Source organism: Pogoniulus pusillus, chromosome 29 (genome assembly GCF_015220805.1).
Source record: "Pogoniulus pusillus isolate bPogPus1 chromosome 29, bPogPus1.pri, whole genome shotgun sequence".
In the NCBI taxonomy this organism is placed as follows: domain Eukaryota; kingdom Metazoa; phylum Chordata; class Aves; order Piciformes; family Lybiidae; genus Pogoniulus; species Pogoniulus pusillus.
Genome location: NC_087292.1, coordinates 18,885,269 through 18,899,964, shown reverse-complemented (window position 1 = coordinate 18,899,964; position 14,696 = coordinate 18,885,269). Strand labels below are relative to the sequence as shown.

Genomic DNA, 14,696 nt, shown 5'->3' with positions numbered 1-14,696 from the left:
AGTGCATCAGCAAGGCACTGCTGCACACGATGGGCTGCCAGGACTGGTCTAACTATTATTAAGGCAAGGAGGAATTCCTGTTCTTTTGCTAATCCTTACTCAGATTTCCTGAAGGTGACTGTGTTTCCACTTGGTAGGGTGGCTAAAACAATTAAACACTTTATCAGGTTCTATTTCCACAAAGGCTGCTCTCCACTCACAAAATAATGGATGAAAGAGCAACTCTTTTGCCTCTAGAAAATTAGGAGTGACCTTATTAAGCTAGTTCATGCAGCTGAGAATTAGACAACTCTGCCCAAAGAGACAGGGTAAATTTCATTAGTTCTGTTTAAAACCTGTTTTCCTTTGCTGACTTTCAGACGTGTGACTACCCTGAGCCTGTGCACTCAGCTGGTTACTGGAAATCCAGTAGATTTGAAAGAGCTGCACTGCAGGAAGGGAAGACTCCTTGCTGGCAGTGTTTCTGGGATCTCTCCTGATCGTTGGCTCCTACAGTCCTGCTGATCTCAGCAGAGTTCAGCGAGTCAGAGAACAGAGCTGACTGCTTGAGCATGTATGTGTTAAATCAGCGTCACTTGGAATTCCTTATTTGATGAGCTGTGCATGGGGACTAGCAAACAGTGCTCTGACTCACTTCTTTTTAAAAAGCCACGCTGAAACCCTGTCTCCTGGTGTTAAAAGCCCTCAGGGGCTGCATATGCGCATGGGTTCACTCCAGCATTTACCTGAACCACAGCTATTACCTATGTTGAAGGAAACATGTGGACTCAAGGATTTTGCTCTAACCATTTGAGACAGTGAAACAAGTAGCCTCAAATGTGTGGAATTAAGTTAACCAAAACCATCTAGACAGGTCACACAGCTAAGGAAATGAAGACCACAGGCTGGGGAGCAGAGAAGCACAATACCAGTGGTGCATGTTCACAGCCAGACACTGAATCTGGTGAGAGGAGCCCTGCTGCTCATTTTCCATATCATCCCTATTATGGTCCACAAGTGATAGTCCAGGTCTGGGGAAAGGCTGGCCTACAGCTCAGCTGCCCAGTGATTGTGCAGAAGCAGGTCTGCAAGAAGCTGCTTTGCTGCTGTGATCACTTTGGATGGGATTCAGGTACTTTGGGCTCCCCCCACGTCCAGCGCTGCATTTATTTTAACAGCAAAAACCTAGGGAGGAGCAGAACAGACTGTGCTTTGTAGATGGAATTGATTTGTTTTAAAGTCATCTCTCAAGGCAGGTCTGTCAGCACTCAAAGTGTTTACCTAAAACACATGCTCAGGCTCTTTTGGCCTGTGGACTGGAGAAAATGGGACAGAGTGAGGGTGCAGGAAAGAGTAGCAAGGCATAAAGGACACTGGCAGAGCAATATCTCTACCTTAGTGTTGACAATTGTTACAGAACAGCAAAAACTGCTGGTGCTGTGGGCTTTGTGGAAAGTTCATTTTCCCCCACAGTGGAGAAGAGTCTGGCTAAAGGTCAGCCCCAGCTCCTGGCAGTGTTAATTTTTTTGGTTATATAGAAATCATAGAATCAACCAGGTTGGAAGAGACCTCCAAGATCATCCAGTCCAACCTAGCACCCAGCCCTATCCAGTCAACTAGACCATGGCACTAAGTGCCTCATCCAGGCTCTTCTTGAAGACCCCCAGGGATGGTGCCTCCACCACCTCCCTGGGCAGCCCATTCCAATGCCAATCACTCTCTCTGCCAACAACTTCCTCCTGATATCCAGCCTAGACCTAACCTGGCACAACTTGAGACTGTGTCCCCTTGTTCTATTGCTGGTTGCCTGGGAGAAGAGGCCACCCCCCCACCTGGCTACAATGTAGTTCAGGTAGTTGTAGACAGTAATAAGATCACCCCTGAGCCTCCTCTTCTGCAGGCTGCACACCCCCAGCTCCCTCATCCTCTCCTCATAGGGTTTGTGCTCCAGGCCCCTCACCAGCTTTGTTGCCCTTCTCTGGACATGCTCCAGCACCTCAACATCTTTCTTGAATTGAGGGGCCCAGAACTGGACACAGCACTCAAGGTGTGGCCTGACCAGTGCTGAGTACATGGGAAGAATAACCTCCCTTGTCCTACTGGCCACACTGTTCCTGATGCAGGCCAGGATGCCATTGGCTCTCTTGGCCACCTGGGCACACTGCTGGCTCATCTTCAGCCTACTATCAGTACCCCCAGGTCCCTTTCCTCCTGGCTGCTCTCCAGCCACTCAGTCCCCAGCCTATAGCGCTGCTTGGGGTTGTTGTGGCCAAAGTGCAGAACCCTGCACTTGGCCTTGTTAAATCTCATCCCATTGGCCTCTGCCCACCCATCCAGCCTGTCCAGGTCCCTCTGCAGGGCTCTCCTACCTTCCAACAGCTCCACACCTGCTCCTAGCTTGGTGTCATCTGCAAACTTACTGATGCTGGACTCAATGCCCTCATCCAGGTCATCAATAAAGATATTGAACAGGACTGTGCCCAGCACTGATCCTTGGGGAACACCACTGGTGCCAGCTGCCAACTGGATGTGTCACCATTCACCACCACTCTCTGGGCTCTGCCATCCAGCCACTTCCTGACCCAGCACACAGTGAATCTGTCCAAACCATGAGCTGCCAGCTTGGCCAGGAGCTTCTTGTGGCAGACAGTGTCAAAGGCTTTGCTGAAGTCCAGGTAGACTACATCCACAGCCTGCCCCACGCTCACCAGGTGGGTAACCTGATCATAAAAGGAGATCAGGTTGGTGAGGCAGGACCTGCCCTTCCTAAACCCATGCTGGCTGGGCCTGATCCCTTGGCCATCCTGGAGGTGCTTTGAGATGGCACTCAAGATGACCTGTTCCATCACCTTGCCTGGCACTGAGGTCAGGCTCACAGGTCTGTAGTTTTCTGGCTCCTCCTTACGACCCTTCTTGTGGATGGGTATCACATTGGCAGCTTCCAGTCTTTGGGGACCTCTCCAGTGAGCCAGGACTGCTGCTAAATGATGGAGAGTGGCTTGGCCAGCTCATCTGCCAGCTCTCTCAGCACCCTAGGGTGGATTCCATCCGGTCCCATGGACTAGTGAGGATCCAAACAATGCAGCAGGTCCCTTACTGCTTCCTCATGGATTAGAGGGGGACTGTACTGGTCCCTGACTCCATCCACCACTTCAGGAGTCCAGCTGTCCTGGAGACAACCTGTCCCACTAGTGAAGATTGAGGCAAAGAAGGTGTTAAGCACCTCTGCCTTTTCCTCATCCTTTGTCACTATGTTCCCCTCTCTATCTAATAAGGACTGGAGCTTGTCCTTGGCCCTTCTCTTGCCATTCATATATTTAAAGAAACACTTTTTATTTTCCTTCACAGCCGTGGCCAGCCTGAGCTCCAAATGGGCTTTTGCCTCTCTAATTTTTCCTCTACAAGACCTAGCAACATCCTTGAACTTTTCCTGGGACACCTCCCCTCTTTTCCAAAGGTGATACACTCTCTTTTTAATCTTTAATTCCTTCAGTAGCTCCCTGCCCATATGCAATTAACTACAACTCTTTGCAAATACCTTAAAGGAGGTTGCAGTGGGATGTGTGTTGGCCTCTTCTCCCAAGCTACCAGCAACAAGACGAGAGGAACAGGTTGCCCAGGGAGGTGGTGGAGGCACCATCCCTGCAGGTGTTCAAAAAATGTGTGGACATGGCACTGTGGGACATGGTTCAGTGTCCACGGTGGTGTTGACAGTTGGACTTGATAATCTTAGAGGACTTTTTTGCAACCTTAATGATTCTATGATTTGAGGATGAATACTGGAATGCCACGCCCCCAGCATGCAGGCAGTGCATGTGAACGGTACAGCTGCACTGGGAGTGCAGCCCTGCCCTCATGCTGGGGCTCCGCAAGATCTGCCTATTGTCTCTGAGAACAGGCAAGAGCTGCAGGCTTCCCCCGTTACTAGAAATGCCTGCAGTCCTCCTCCCTTTGATTTTCATGCTCCTTCCTAACATTTAGAAGCTCAGATCTATTTTGCTTCTTCTGGGACTGCTAACCAAAGCTGACTGCTCAATGAATTCTGTCTCTGCTCCAGTTAGTCATCCCGTCAGGACAGAATTAGTAACTGCTCAGGGAAACCATACAGAAGCCAACAGTTCACCATCGAAGGCAGCACCCACTCACTGTCAGCCTCATCTTTTTGTGATTGAGAAAGCTGAAAGTGGAGCAAGCAAGGCAGAGCCGGGCCGGCCAGCCCAGCCCCACCTGCAGCGCAGGGAGGCGGATACATCAATGGATACCGAGTCACAAACCTGTCTGCAGTGTGAAGAGCAGAGACAGCAAGCGCCTAGAGCAGAGCTCACCCTCCCCATCTGCCAGAGCACCCACTGGGGCAAAGGGACCTCCTCTGCACTGCAGCGCCAGGCTGCCCACATTCCTGCTGTGAGGAAACCACCAGACCATCTACCATGCATCCTTCTGAGTTCCAGCGGGCTGGCAGCACAAGGACCTGCCCTGGGAAGCAACTTACAGAACAAGTCATGTTTCAAGGCTAAAGAACTGCCTGTTCACAAACGTCTCTCGGACACCTCTGCTGCTGGTGTTTACTAAATCTTGTGGGCTCCCCAGAATCCTGCACAACGTTGGGTAGCTAGAGGCAGGTCAGGTTAAAACTTGTCCTGACAAGCACTAACACACCGGGGTGTTCTAACACATAAATATGAGTCACAACACTGACGCTTTCAGGTAAGGACAGTTTATTTGTCCCTTTGAATGAATAAGGCAAGGTATTTGAGAAAGATCAACCAAAATCTCCCGTATCAAACTCAGAGGAACGCAGTAAAAGTTACTATTTCATACATATACAAACTAAGGACCCAACACTATTATATACAAACAGCCAGATGTTACAAAATAGCATTTCAAGCCTTTCAAGCATTTCAGCACTTTATGCCAGTGTTGCTAATTTCTTTGCTACCAAAAGAAGTTAAAGCTGCAAACTTCACATTTTTAAGACTCAAATGACTGACATAACATCAGTATGTCTGGGTAGAAGCAAAGGTAATGGTTGGTCCAGAACACTTTCAGCGATGCAGATGGACTTAAGGAGTCCACAAATGCAGCCTCACAAGTAAACAAACTTTTCCCTTAGGGGAACAAAAAGGGAATTATTTTCTCCAACAGACTGAAAAAACAGTGAAACAGAAAGTAATCCCTCTGCATTCCAGCTCCAGGTGAGAGAAACCTCAAGTCTCTGCCACTGCAAGCATTTAACAAAGGTTCAGAGGCAGTTAAGCCATTGGACCAGTTTTACCTGTTTTGGTTCATTTGCTTTATTTTAAGACACCCAGATCAGCAAAGAGGAGGATTTCAAGAGTGCTTACATTCAGTTACAGCAGTCACAGGTTGCATATTCTGTAATAGACACCACTCTGTGGTGTTTCACCTAAAACTTGGGTTTTCTAATGCCCTCTAATCACTAGAAAGTTACCTAGACAGCACAGAGGTAAAATCTGCCCAGTCCACACCACAAGCAGTGCAAAATTTACCACGACACATACCCACATTTCTGTCACACCAGAGGTGCTAGGCCAGATCCATTCAAGATCCAACACCTGACTGGAGAACTTCTTTCTAAGTAGAAGGAGTTTCTTTGATGCAAAGGATGCTCGTGAGTATTGCTCATATTAAACACATTTAGAGCAAAAGGTATTGCACAGATTGCAGGTGAGCACTGCATGAGCCCTGGTGCTCACTCAGCACTTCACTGGGCCTCACTAGAGAGTCCAGACTAAGGGATTTTAACTCAATGACAACAGTAAAGCCTTTAAATACTCAGTTTTCTCAATTTAAAACTTTCCCAAAACTTGAGACTTTCTAACAGCTGGTTATCCCAGTTCAATCTCTTCCTTCATCACCCCAGGGACAGTGCTCACTATCTGCCTTTCTCTAGGGACAGCTGCTGCGCTCACCCCCAAACAGTGCTATTCATGTTGTGCATCAAACTGAGATGAAGTGATGCAACCTGCTCTGCCAAGGGGTAAAAATGGCTTGGTTTCTTTCACAGCAATGGAGCACATCTGTCAGCAGCAGCCAAGCGCCTGCTCCAAGGAGAAACAAGAGGTGAAAAGAACGCCTCTCTAGCAGCATTTGATTCAGGAGACACTGCTTTTTAGTTTATTTATCTGGGTGGTGTACCAAGGTCTGTTTTGGAAGAATGAGATGGAAATTAATCCCTCTACCAGAGCAAAGCAGAAATAAATTGGTAGAAATACTTGCTGTATCCAAATCTTTCATCATCCTGGACTACACACCTCTGCTGTTACAGCCCAGTGGGCAGAGGCACCGCTCACTCTCTGGCCTGCACTAGGGTCTTTGCCGCTGCTGTTTTATCCTCCACTCTGCAGGTGTGAGTTGACTGCATTGTCCTTATGGTGAACGTACACACTGGGGCTTTTCTGCTGATTGAGCTATCATGGACAGGAAACAGAACAGAAAGTAAAGGAAGAACACAGGAGGATCCAGAGGAACTGGAATTGAGAAGACTGAATCTCTCCAGACATTAGCAATTGCCTTCTCATTCTGATCAACTCTGCCTTTGCTCCCCCACCATAAATGCATATCTTTGTTAATTCAACCAAGCCTTTACTTTCAGTCTAACTTTTTGGATGTGCCAAACCTTGTGGCAATGTGAAGGACTGTGAAATGAAGTCTTTACTCAAGCTTCTACAGGCCTAAACCTGAAGTGAAACCTACAAAACATTTCACAAACTGCAGAGATTCAGACCTTGCAGATACAGCAGAAGTACCTAATTCCTGAGAGGGGTTCACAGGAATTCCACCCATTTGAATACTGTTTCCTTTTCCCAGCACTCCAGTATCAGCAGGGTCTCCCTGAAGGACAATTCCAGACAATCAACAGATCACCAACTGGCTCTTAGTTTTAAGTCAGTGTGGATTTGAAATCATAGAACATAATTTCTGACGGAGACACAACATGTTTTATCTACGCATAGTGATTCAGAAAGTACACAGAAAGGGGACAAAACCAAGGTCATCAAACCACACTTGCTTAAAGCACACGGTGTAAGGCATGGGGCTTATTACAGGCTTTGTGAAAAAATGAGATTTAAGTTTCTTTCAAAAGGCTGGAACAGTTTGTAGATGTTTTCACCTCCTCTTTTCAGTGACCTAAAACTTATCAGTACCTTAACAGATACAGTTAACAGCTTGAAACTGAGTCTGTGTATTCACTAAAAAAACCAAAAGCTTTCATTACCCTACTTTTACCTGTTCCTTTGATTTAAAAACAATTCCCCTACACCCAGCAACAAAATTCCTTTAACTGCACATCTGACATTAGAAGATACCACCAGGACTTTTCACTTACTGGCATTCCTGAGTTCACAAAGGTGCTATGGAAAAACGAATGAGCAGAAGTATTGCCCTCTATTTTGCTAGCGTATTTCAACAGAAATCGATCTGTTCAGTAGTCATAGAAGCAAGGAGCTGATTGTTTGAGGATGGAAGAAGGTTCTACCCATGACTCAGAAGTTCTGCTGCCGCCGCTTCTTGGCCTCGATGGCATCGAGAATTGGCTGACGCTTTGACTGGTACTTCTGGCGGATCTCTTCAATCTCCTGCTCCATCATGGGGTCCAGGGATGAAAGCCTCCTCTGAAGTTCATCGACATTCCAAGTCTTCAGCTGACCGTGAGACAAAAGAACAGACATCAGTGTCAGTACAGCCATCATTTACACATCTACAGGGACTTTGCTGCCCATCTGTTGGTCACAAGTCTTCCATAGGAGAAGATGGAAGAGTTCCGCTCCAGACTGCTGCTGTCAAGGAGACTGACATGAACCTCAAGATACTGGGCTGCTATGCTGGTTTTACAGATACATAAGCGCTGTTCAGTGGCAGCAAGAACACACAAAACAACCAGTGAAATGTTTCTCCTGTTGAGTTGTTTTTCTAACAGTTCATTTTGCATGCTTAAAGAAGAAATCCTGCACTGAGATGGAACAGAAGCAAAGTTCTCTCTCCTTTCCCTTTGCTTGTAACTAAGTGACAAAAGGAGACAGAAAAGGAAAGGAAAAAATAATTTCTAAAAGCTGCATTTGAAAAATGAGTATTTAGGTGCCATCAAGTTGCACCCAAATCATGGTGAGGAATTCAGATTCCACTGAGCCAGAGACCCCAGAACACACAGCCCAGGTCAGTCTCGTGCTGCTGTCATTTGCAAGTGCAATTCATATTTCGCTGTACACATGAAGATGTCAGGCAGATGTCAGGAGAGTCTGGGCAAGGTCTCCTTCCCTGAAGTCCCTCTCTGCTTGCCCTTTGTTTAACTGGCTCTCTTGGGTGTGCCAGCCTGCTGAGAACTGGCACAGAAAAGTTCCATTCTGTGAATGAAGTGTGGCCTGGGACAGTTTAGACTGTCCATAGCTGCATGGACATGGTGTTGTGTAATATTCTGCAATCATAACCTGTGGAACAGACAAGATTTTAGGACAGCGTTAAAATATGGATACTCTAAGAACTTCAAACGTTCACCTAAGGACCAGCCCTTTTCCCAGCCAGGACCAAGAGACCACCAGCAAGACAGGAGAGAGACTGTTTTACAGTCACTGCAGCAGGATGGGAGTGACCACCTGCTGTGGACGCTAAGAACACGCAGAATAACTCGGGGGTTTTGTGAACTTTTGTGAGGAGTGAAGCATCAGTTTTCAGACACTCAGCAAATGTTGTAACTGAGTGACTTATCTTCACATGACTGACATGCCAGCTCTGCTGCTGTCCTGGTTTAGCCACTCATTAGTCAGCTGTTGTGGTTGTTCTTCAAGCTATTTCTGAAACACAACAGAGTGAGATTCTTTGCTGCCCATTACCAGCAACAACAGAATTACTGGCTCTGTGCATCAGTCCTTACAACATAGGCAAATGCTAAAGGAGGGAAATCCTAATCTTTCCTCCTGAAATGGAAGAGATGCCAGTCCCCAGATCACAAAGACATCTGCTAGCCGACTTCTTGCATGGTCTTTTAAAATCTTTTAGCACATTCTGCTACATAAGATGTTTCCTAGTTGCAGCTACAGGATGATGAATCCTCTTTAATAATCTAGGCACACATGAAACAAAACCATTCTTGCAAGGGTACACAGGCTTTCGGCCTCTCCAAGCAGGCAACTGTTCATTAGCAAGACAAAGCACTTCCTGCACAAAGATATACATTATTTATATGCATTAATGCAATTGCACCAGACAGCAGTTTAACTTGATGCACAGCATCAGTTGCATTTTCACACTAATTGATTATGGAGCTGGTAACCATTCAAGATGCCTCTTCCTCACAGTCCAGGGAATTGAACAGTCAAACAAACACCCCCCAGAAAAAAGCAAACCAAAGAAGGAGGAAAATATTAATTCATTTACTGAGCTACACCAGAGCAAACGTCTGCCAGCTCTCCTCGGGTGCCCAGTGCCAGACTGCTCAAAGAGAGCTGAGGAAACAAACCTGTATGTCAGAACAGGCCCTAGGGCTGAAATCCTCCCACGAATGCCCTTTGAGTCTTCTCCACCACCCCTCCCAAACTGCTGGGTGCTGCTTGTGGCCAGACACAAAGTGCCGGAGTTGGTGGATTTGGAGGCAGAGCAGATTTACAGCGATAGTCTCTCCAGATCCCAAGAATGTGGAAGAGAGAAACAAAAAATGTCCTTTAATGTTCTTGAACATGATCTAGCATCATGGGACGCTCTCTGTGGACACACAAAGTCCTTCTGCTAACTGTAAGCTACTGTGAGCCACAGGATGCAGTGGCTCCAACAACTGCTGGGCCTGTGTGTCTGCCAGGACAGATGGCTAATAGGATAGAACACACCAGCACAGCTATGTCTGGAGGGGGCAAAAGCCTACAGACACATATTAACATGAGCTCCTTGGGAAGTGGGCTGCCTGCACAGAAGTGTGATGTGGAACAAAGGAGTTACTGCAGGAGCCTGCTCGCAGGTTAACTGGGAAAGCGACGCAAGGCAATGCTGCTGCAGTGCAAGAAGCTAAGTGCACAGAAACGCATCCTGTGCACAACGCTGTGTGTAGATGAGGATGAACTAACTGCAGAGTCTTCATCTGGAACAGCATCAGCATGGCTGTGAATGCCACCACACTCCTAGAAGATGCAGAAAAGCCAAAGGGCAATGTTACTAAAAGGTCTAGAATATGACTGCTTACCACAGATGAGCCAAAGCAAAGCTGACAGCACCTAAGTGCTAATGAAAGCCAAGAGCCCACACTCAGCCCTCTGCTCTGCTCCTACTAACATCATGAGCCCTGGGACCTGGGTTGAGCTATCACCCAGCTTGTCCTTCCCCTTGCACATGCATCTTTGGAAAGGAACCAAAAGAGCTTAGAATATAGTGGCCTCCACTTCACTTTGCTGCATGGCATTTCATTGTAAGACAATGCCTAGGACAGGCCTGCTCCCAGAAATCAAGTTTTTACACTCCACCCTATCTGTCTCTGCAGTGGCAGACTCCTGGGATTCTGACATGCTTCTCTTAGAGAAATGCCAGAAGCAAATTAAGAAAAGAAGGACAAGGACAGAGCATCTCATGACAGACTGTTACTCAGGGTAAAGTCTCAGCACTGAAGAGCTGCAATTAGAGCTGGTTTTAGCCACTGGCTCAGTCCCATTGCTCTCCTCACTTGTCCTCAGCAGTCTCTCTGCTGTTTGGAGTCTGAGTGACTTTGTAAAAACCATCTATTTTTTGTTCCCAGTGATCAAATAGCCAAGACAAACTTTTCAAGGAAAGAATCTCATTTCAAATGCAAAAGGCTGATGTAAAATATCTGTTCTAAGGTTGGTCAAACATCTAGCGACAGAGAGACGTGGCAGCACAGTGAAAACTGTTCAAGCAAGGCTCTATGTGCAGAAAGCTGATTTTTTAACCATTTAATTAACAGCTGTATTTTTACTCCAGCTGAAGAGAAGCATCAGAGGTGTGAGTGTTCACCTGAAAGTCTCTCAGCCATAGCCGCGCAGGCTGCAGACACGACTGCAACATCCCGTTTAATGTGCTGATGATTTCTACTGTACAATTGAGAAGGACATAGATAATCACACCCCTCAGAAGGACAGAACATACAGCCTTTTCCACGCACACATGGGCTACAATGGGTACATCAGGAACAGACCCTCTGACACACAGGTCCTTCCCTGATAAGGTTTGTAAGCAATTCATGACATCCCTTTGCCAGCACTTCAGACAGATTTGCAGGTAATTGGGGCTGTTCAGCCTGGAGAGAAGAAGACTCTGGAAAGATCTTAGAGCAGTAGGAGACCTACAGGAAGGCTGGGGAGGGACTGTTTAGAATGGCCTGTGGGGATAGCAGAAGCGGGCAATAGTTTGAAACTTGAGCAGGGTAGATTTAAATTGGACACCAGAAGGAAGTTCTGCACAATGAAGGCAGTGAAAGCCTGGAACAAGTTGCCTGGGATGTGGTTGAGGCTCTGTCCCTGGAGACATTCAAGGTCAAACTCGATGTGGCCTTGGTCAAGCTGATCTAGTTGGAGCTGCCCCTGCTGACTGCAGGGGGGTTGGGCATGATCTTTGAGGGTCCCGGGCATGATCTTTGAGGGTCCCTTCCAATCCAACACAGTTTGTGAATCTGCAGCTGCTCTGCTGAACAATATTCACCTCACACTGCTTCTGAGTTACTGTTCTTTCAGGTCAGCATTTTTCAAATAGGGGAAAAATTACCTCTTGCATCTGTTACAGTCAGGTGAAGTGTCACTGCGAGATGATCCTGAGTGCAGATGAATCTGAGTAGCAAAGGGGGAAATAAAGGCTCTCTGCAGTCATGCTAGACACAGCCACAGGTTCGATATTCAAGGGCACCATGGTCTGAAATTTGTACCTCTGCAGTTCTGTCCTGGGCAAGAGGCAGCATAAAACTCTGCCACAGTGTTTTTAAGCAGATCATGCCACATTTCCATTTCACACAAGATCTACTGTAAAATGAAAAGTCTGGAGAATTAATAGCCCAGTCCATTCCCTTTCCCAAGAAAACCGAATAAAAAACCCAGACAGTGAAAACCTTCTGAATTAGAAGCTGAAGCAAATGATTTATCACAGTTCCTTTGGTACTCAGTCCTGATGCTGAAGAACACCCATGTCTGGCTTAGCCACAGGATCTGTACCTTGGTCGGTTTGAGACCCAGCATGCTCCTCTGGTCCCTCAATGACCCTTCAGCAGCAGCAGGTCATCACTGACTCAGACCAGTCTGCACTACTGCCATGAATATGATGTCCCGTAAGCCCTGAGTCACTTCGGCTATCATTCCTATTTGCTGCCCTACAAAAACACTGCCAGCAAAATCCTCTTGCTGCATGAATTATGAACATCAAACAGAAATGAGCAGTTTCCCCAGCAGCTTTCACCCATTTCTCCTCTAACAAAGACTTTCCACAGAGCACTAACTCACTGGCCCATAGGAATCAAAAAATACTATTGTGCGACAAGTGAAAGACATGTTCCTCTTGCAATTTGCCTTTTTAGTTGCTGACACTGAATCTGATCCCCAGATTTTGCACAAAGCCTTTTCTTTGCAACATTTCAAACTAGCTCAGGTTTGTTTGTAAATGCTGCCTTAGAAATCTTGAAGTTTATGTCAAACACGAACCCTCCATCCCCAGAGAGGATGCGGTTGTGCTCAGGCCACATCTGTCTTCTGGAACAAGAGAGGAAAACATCTGACTCTGGTAACATGGGTTTTATTCCTCACAGTCTAAGTACTTGAACAGTTTGCAGAAGGAGGAGATTTTCCAGTCTCAGTACTAGAGCAAATTCTACATATAAATGAGGATGTTGTTCTCTCTTCCTTAGTCCCCAGTTGTACCCCTCTGCCATGATTTCCCTGAGCCTGAACACTTCTCTTCCACAGGCTCAGAGTACCCTCTGAGCATCCTCCCACCCTTACCACCAATGGCCTTGGGCTTGCTCAAAAGGAAACACTCAGCTGCAGCAACCCATGTGCCTTTCACCCAAATATTCCAGGTGGCACTTACTGTTCAACACAACGATGTCAAACTTTTAGTTTTAAATAGCCTTTGAAAAACTGGCTTCAGCAATTATCACCTCATAAGGGGCAGTGGGAGTTTGAAGACTAAAATACAGAAGTAATAAAATTGCAGCTTCCCACACTATGCAGGAAAATAAATTCTTAGTGGAAAAGCTATAAGCTAGATGGGAACTAAAGAAAACAAATTAATTGTCTATTTAGCATAGCTTTTATTGTATATCTTCCCCCTTCTGCCTAGTTTTACACTGCAATCTAACAGTTCTTGACTGCACGCCCAGTTATGAAAGCCCCCTAGAGACATTCAAGACAGTTTGAATCACATCAGCAGGGAGCAAGAGTCTTCACTTACTTGTGAGTATCTGGACAGGAAAAATCACAACATGGCTTGAGAAGGGTTTTGCCCAAACCACTTTATCCAAGCTATACTAAACATTAAATGCCAAGCATGAACTTGCTGCTGCAGGTAATACTATAATACAGTAGCAACAGGCTACAGTGAACAAACAAACCAAAATCAAAATGTCCAACTGGGACTACAACTACATGGAAGCACGTCGAGTCCCTTCACAGGAGGCTATTGATGATCACGCTCAATATCAGAAGTGGCTATGTACAGAAATGAGTAAAAAAGAATTCCTGCATTTAGTCTACTGAGTGTTCAGATGCTCTTTGGGAAGGGAGGCTCTTCACAGATGAGAGACCTTGGCTGTCAGCAATGCTACCAAGATGCTTTCCCCTTCTGATAAACCAAGGGCACACCTCATACATTCTCTCCAGGATCCTGCAGATCATTTCAACATATACCCACCTCAACTTTTGAGCTTCTGCCATCTCCTCAAGCAGAGATTTATTTCTGGGAGGCAATCGCCCATAGGATAGCACTTGCTGCAACTATTTGTGGCAACCACCTCGGAGCGTAATTCAGCCTGCAGCATGAGAGTGCTAGAGAAGAGCACCAGCCATGGAGAGGTGCCAGATCTCACGAGTTCATGAATGTGAGCTCTGACACATCTATCAACTGGGATTATTCTGGAATTAGCCTTCTGTAACTTCAAGGACTGGCTAAACATGCCATCAATTAAACACTCCTATAAAGTACACTCTGAGGGAACAGATCATTGAATAGTACTATATACTCTTTTTATAACAGCAAAAGAAGCATTTCACTTCTCTGGCCAAAATTAAATGCAGAGGGTGATTGTCAGGCTAAGCAGTGCTCCAGACTTCAGGCCCTGAAAATGGTGGCAGGAATTGCTGCTGGAATGGTGTGCCATTTCTTCTCCTTAGCATTCTTCCTGAAATGCTAGCTCCACACCATTTGGCAGACTTTCAACCACTGATCTGAAAATTAAGCACCCTGTTCTCATTTCTGTAGGAGGTCTCACTGTGATGTATGAGTAGGCATTAACTATTTACTCTCTGAAAGCTGTCCAGCACAAAGGACACAACAACCTAAGAACCTACAGGCGCTTATCACCCACTGTTCAACACAGCTGTCAGGTCCCTACGACTTCACCAACCTGTCAAGACGTCATGCTACGGAGGGGCTGCAGTAAACCAGAACAAGCCCAGCACCTACACAAGCACCAATTACCTTGATTTCTCCCCCTCCTTTTAGTAAGAGTACATCAGGAAAGCTCCTCACTGTTGTGAAAGCAATGGATGAAATGCCCT

At 46.4% G+C, this 14,696-nt stretch overlaps 1 protein-coding gene across 8 annotated transcripts in view; it reads right to left on the bottom strand.

Moving 5' to 3' along the window:
• Window positions 1-4,680: 4,680 nt before the first annotated feature.
• The window catches only part of STK4 (serine/threonine kinase 4), a 53,587-nt gene continuing 43,571 nt past the window's right edge, over window positions 4,681-14,696 (bottom strand). For 4 of the 8 annotated variants that reach the window (XM_064167349.1, XM_064167352.1, XM_064167347.1 and 1 more), the window contains one exon: window positions 4,681-7,646. In XM_064167349.1, coding sequence (XP_064023419.1) covers window positions 7,488-7,646 — 159 coding nt within the window. In that variant the 3' untranslated portion in view covers window positions 4,681-7,487. Of the gene's footprint in view, window positions 8,430-14,696 lie in introns of all 8 variants that reach the window. The other 4 variants (XM_064167346.1, XM_064167350.1, XM_064167344.1 and 1 more) reach the window with 1 other exon arrangement.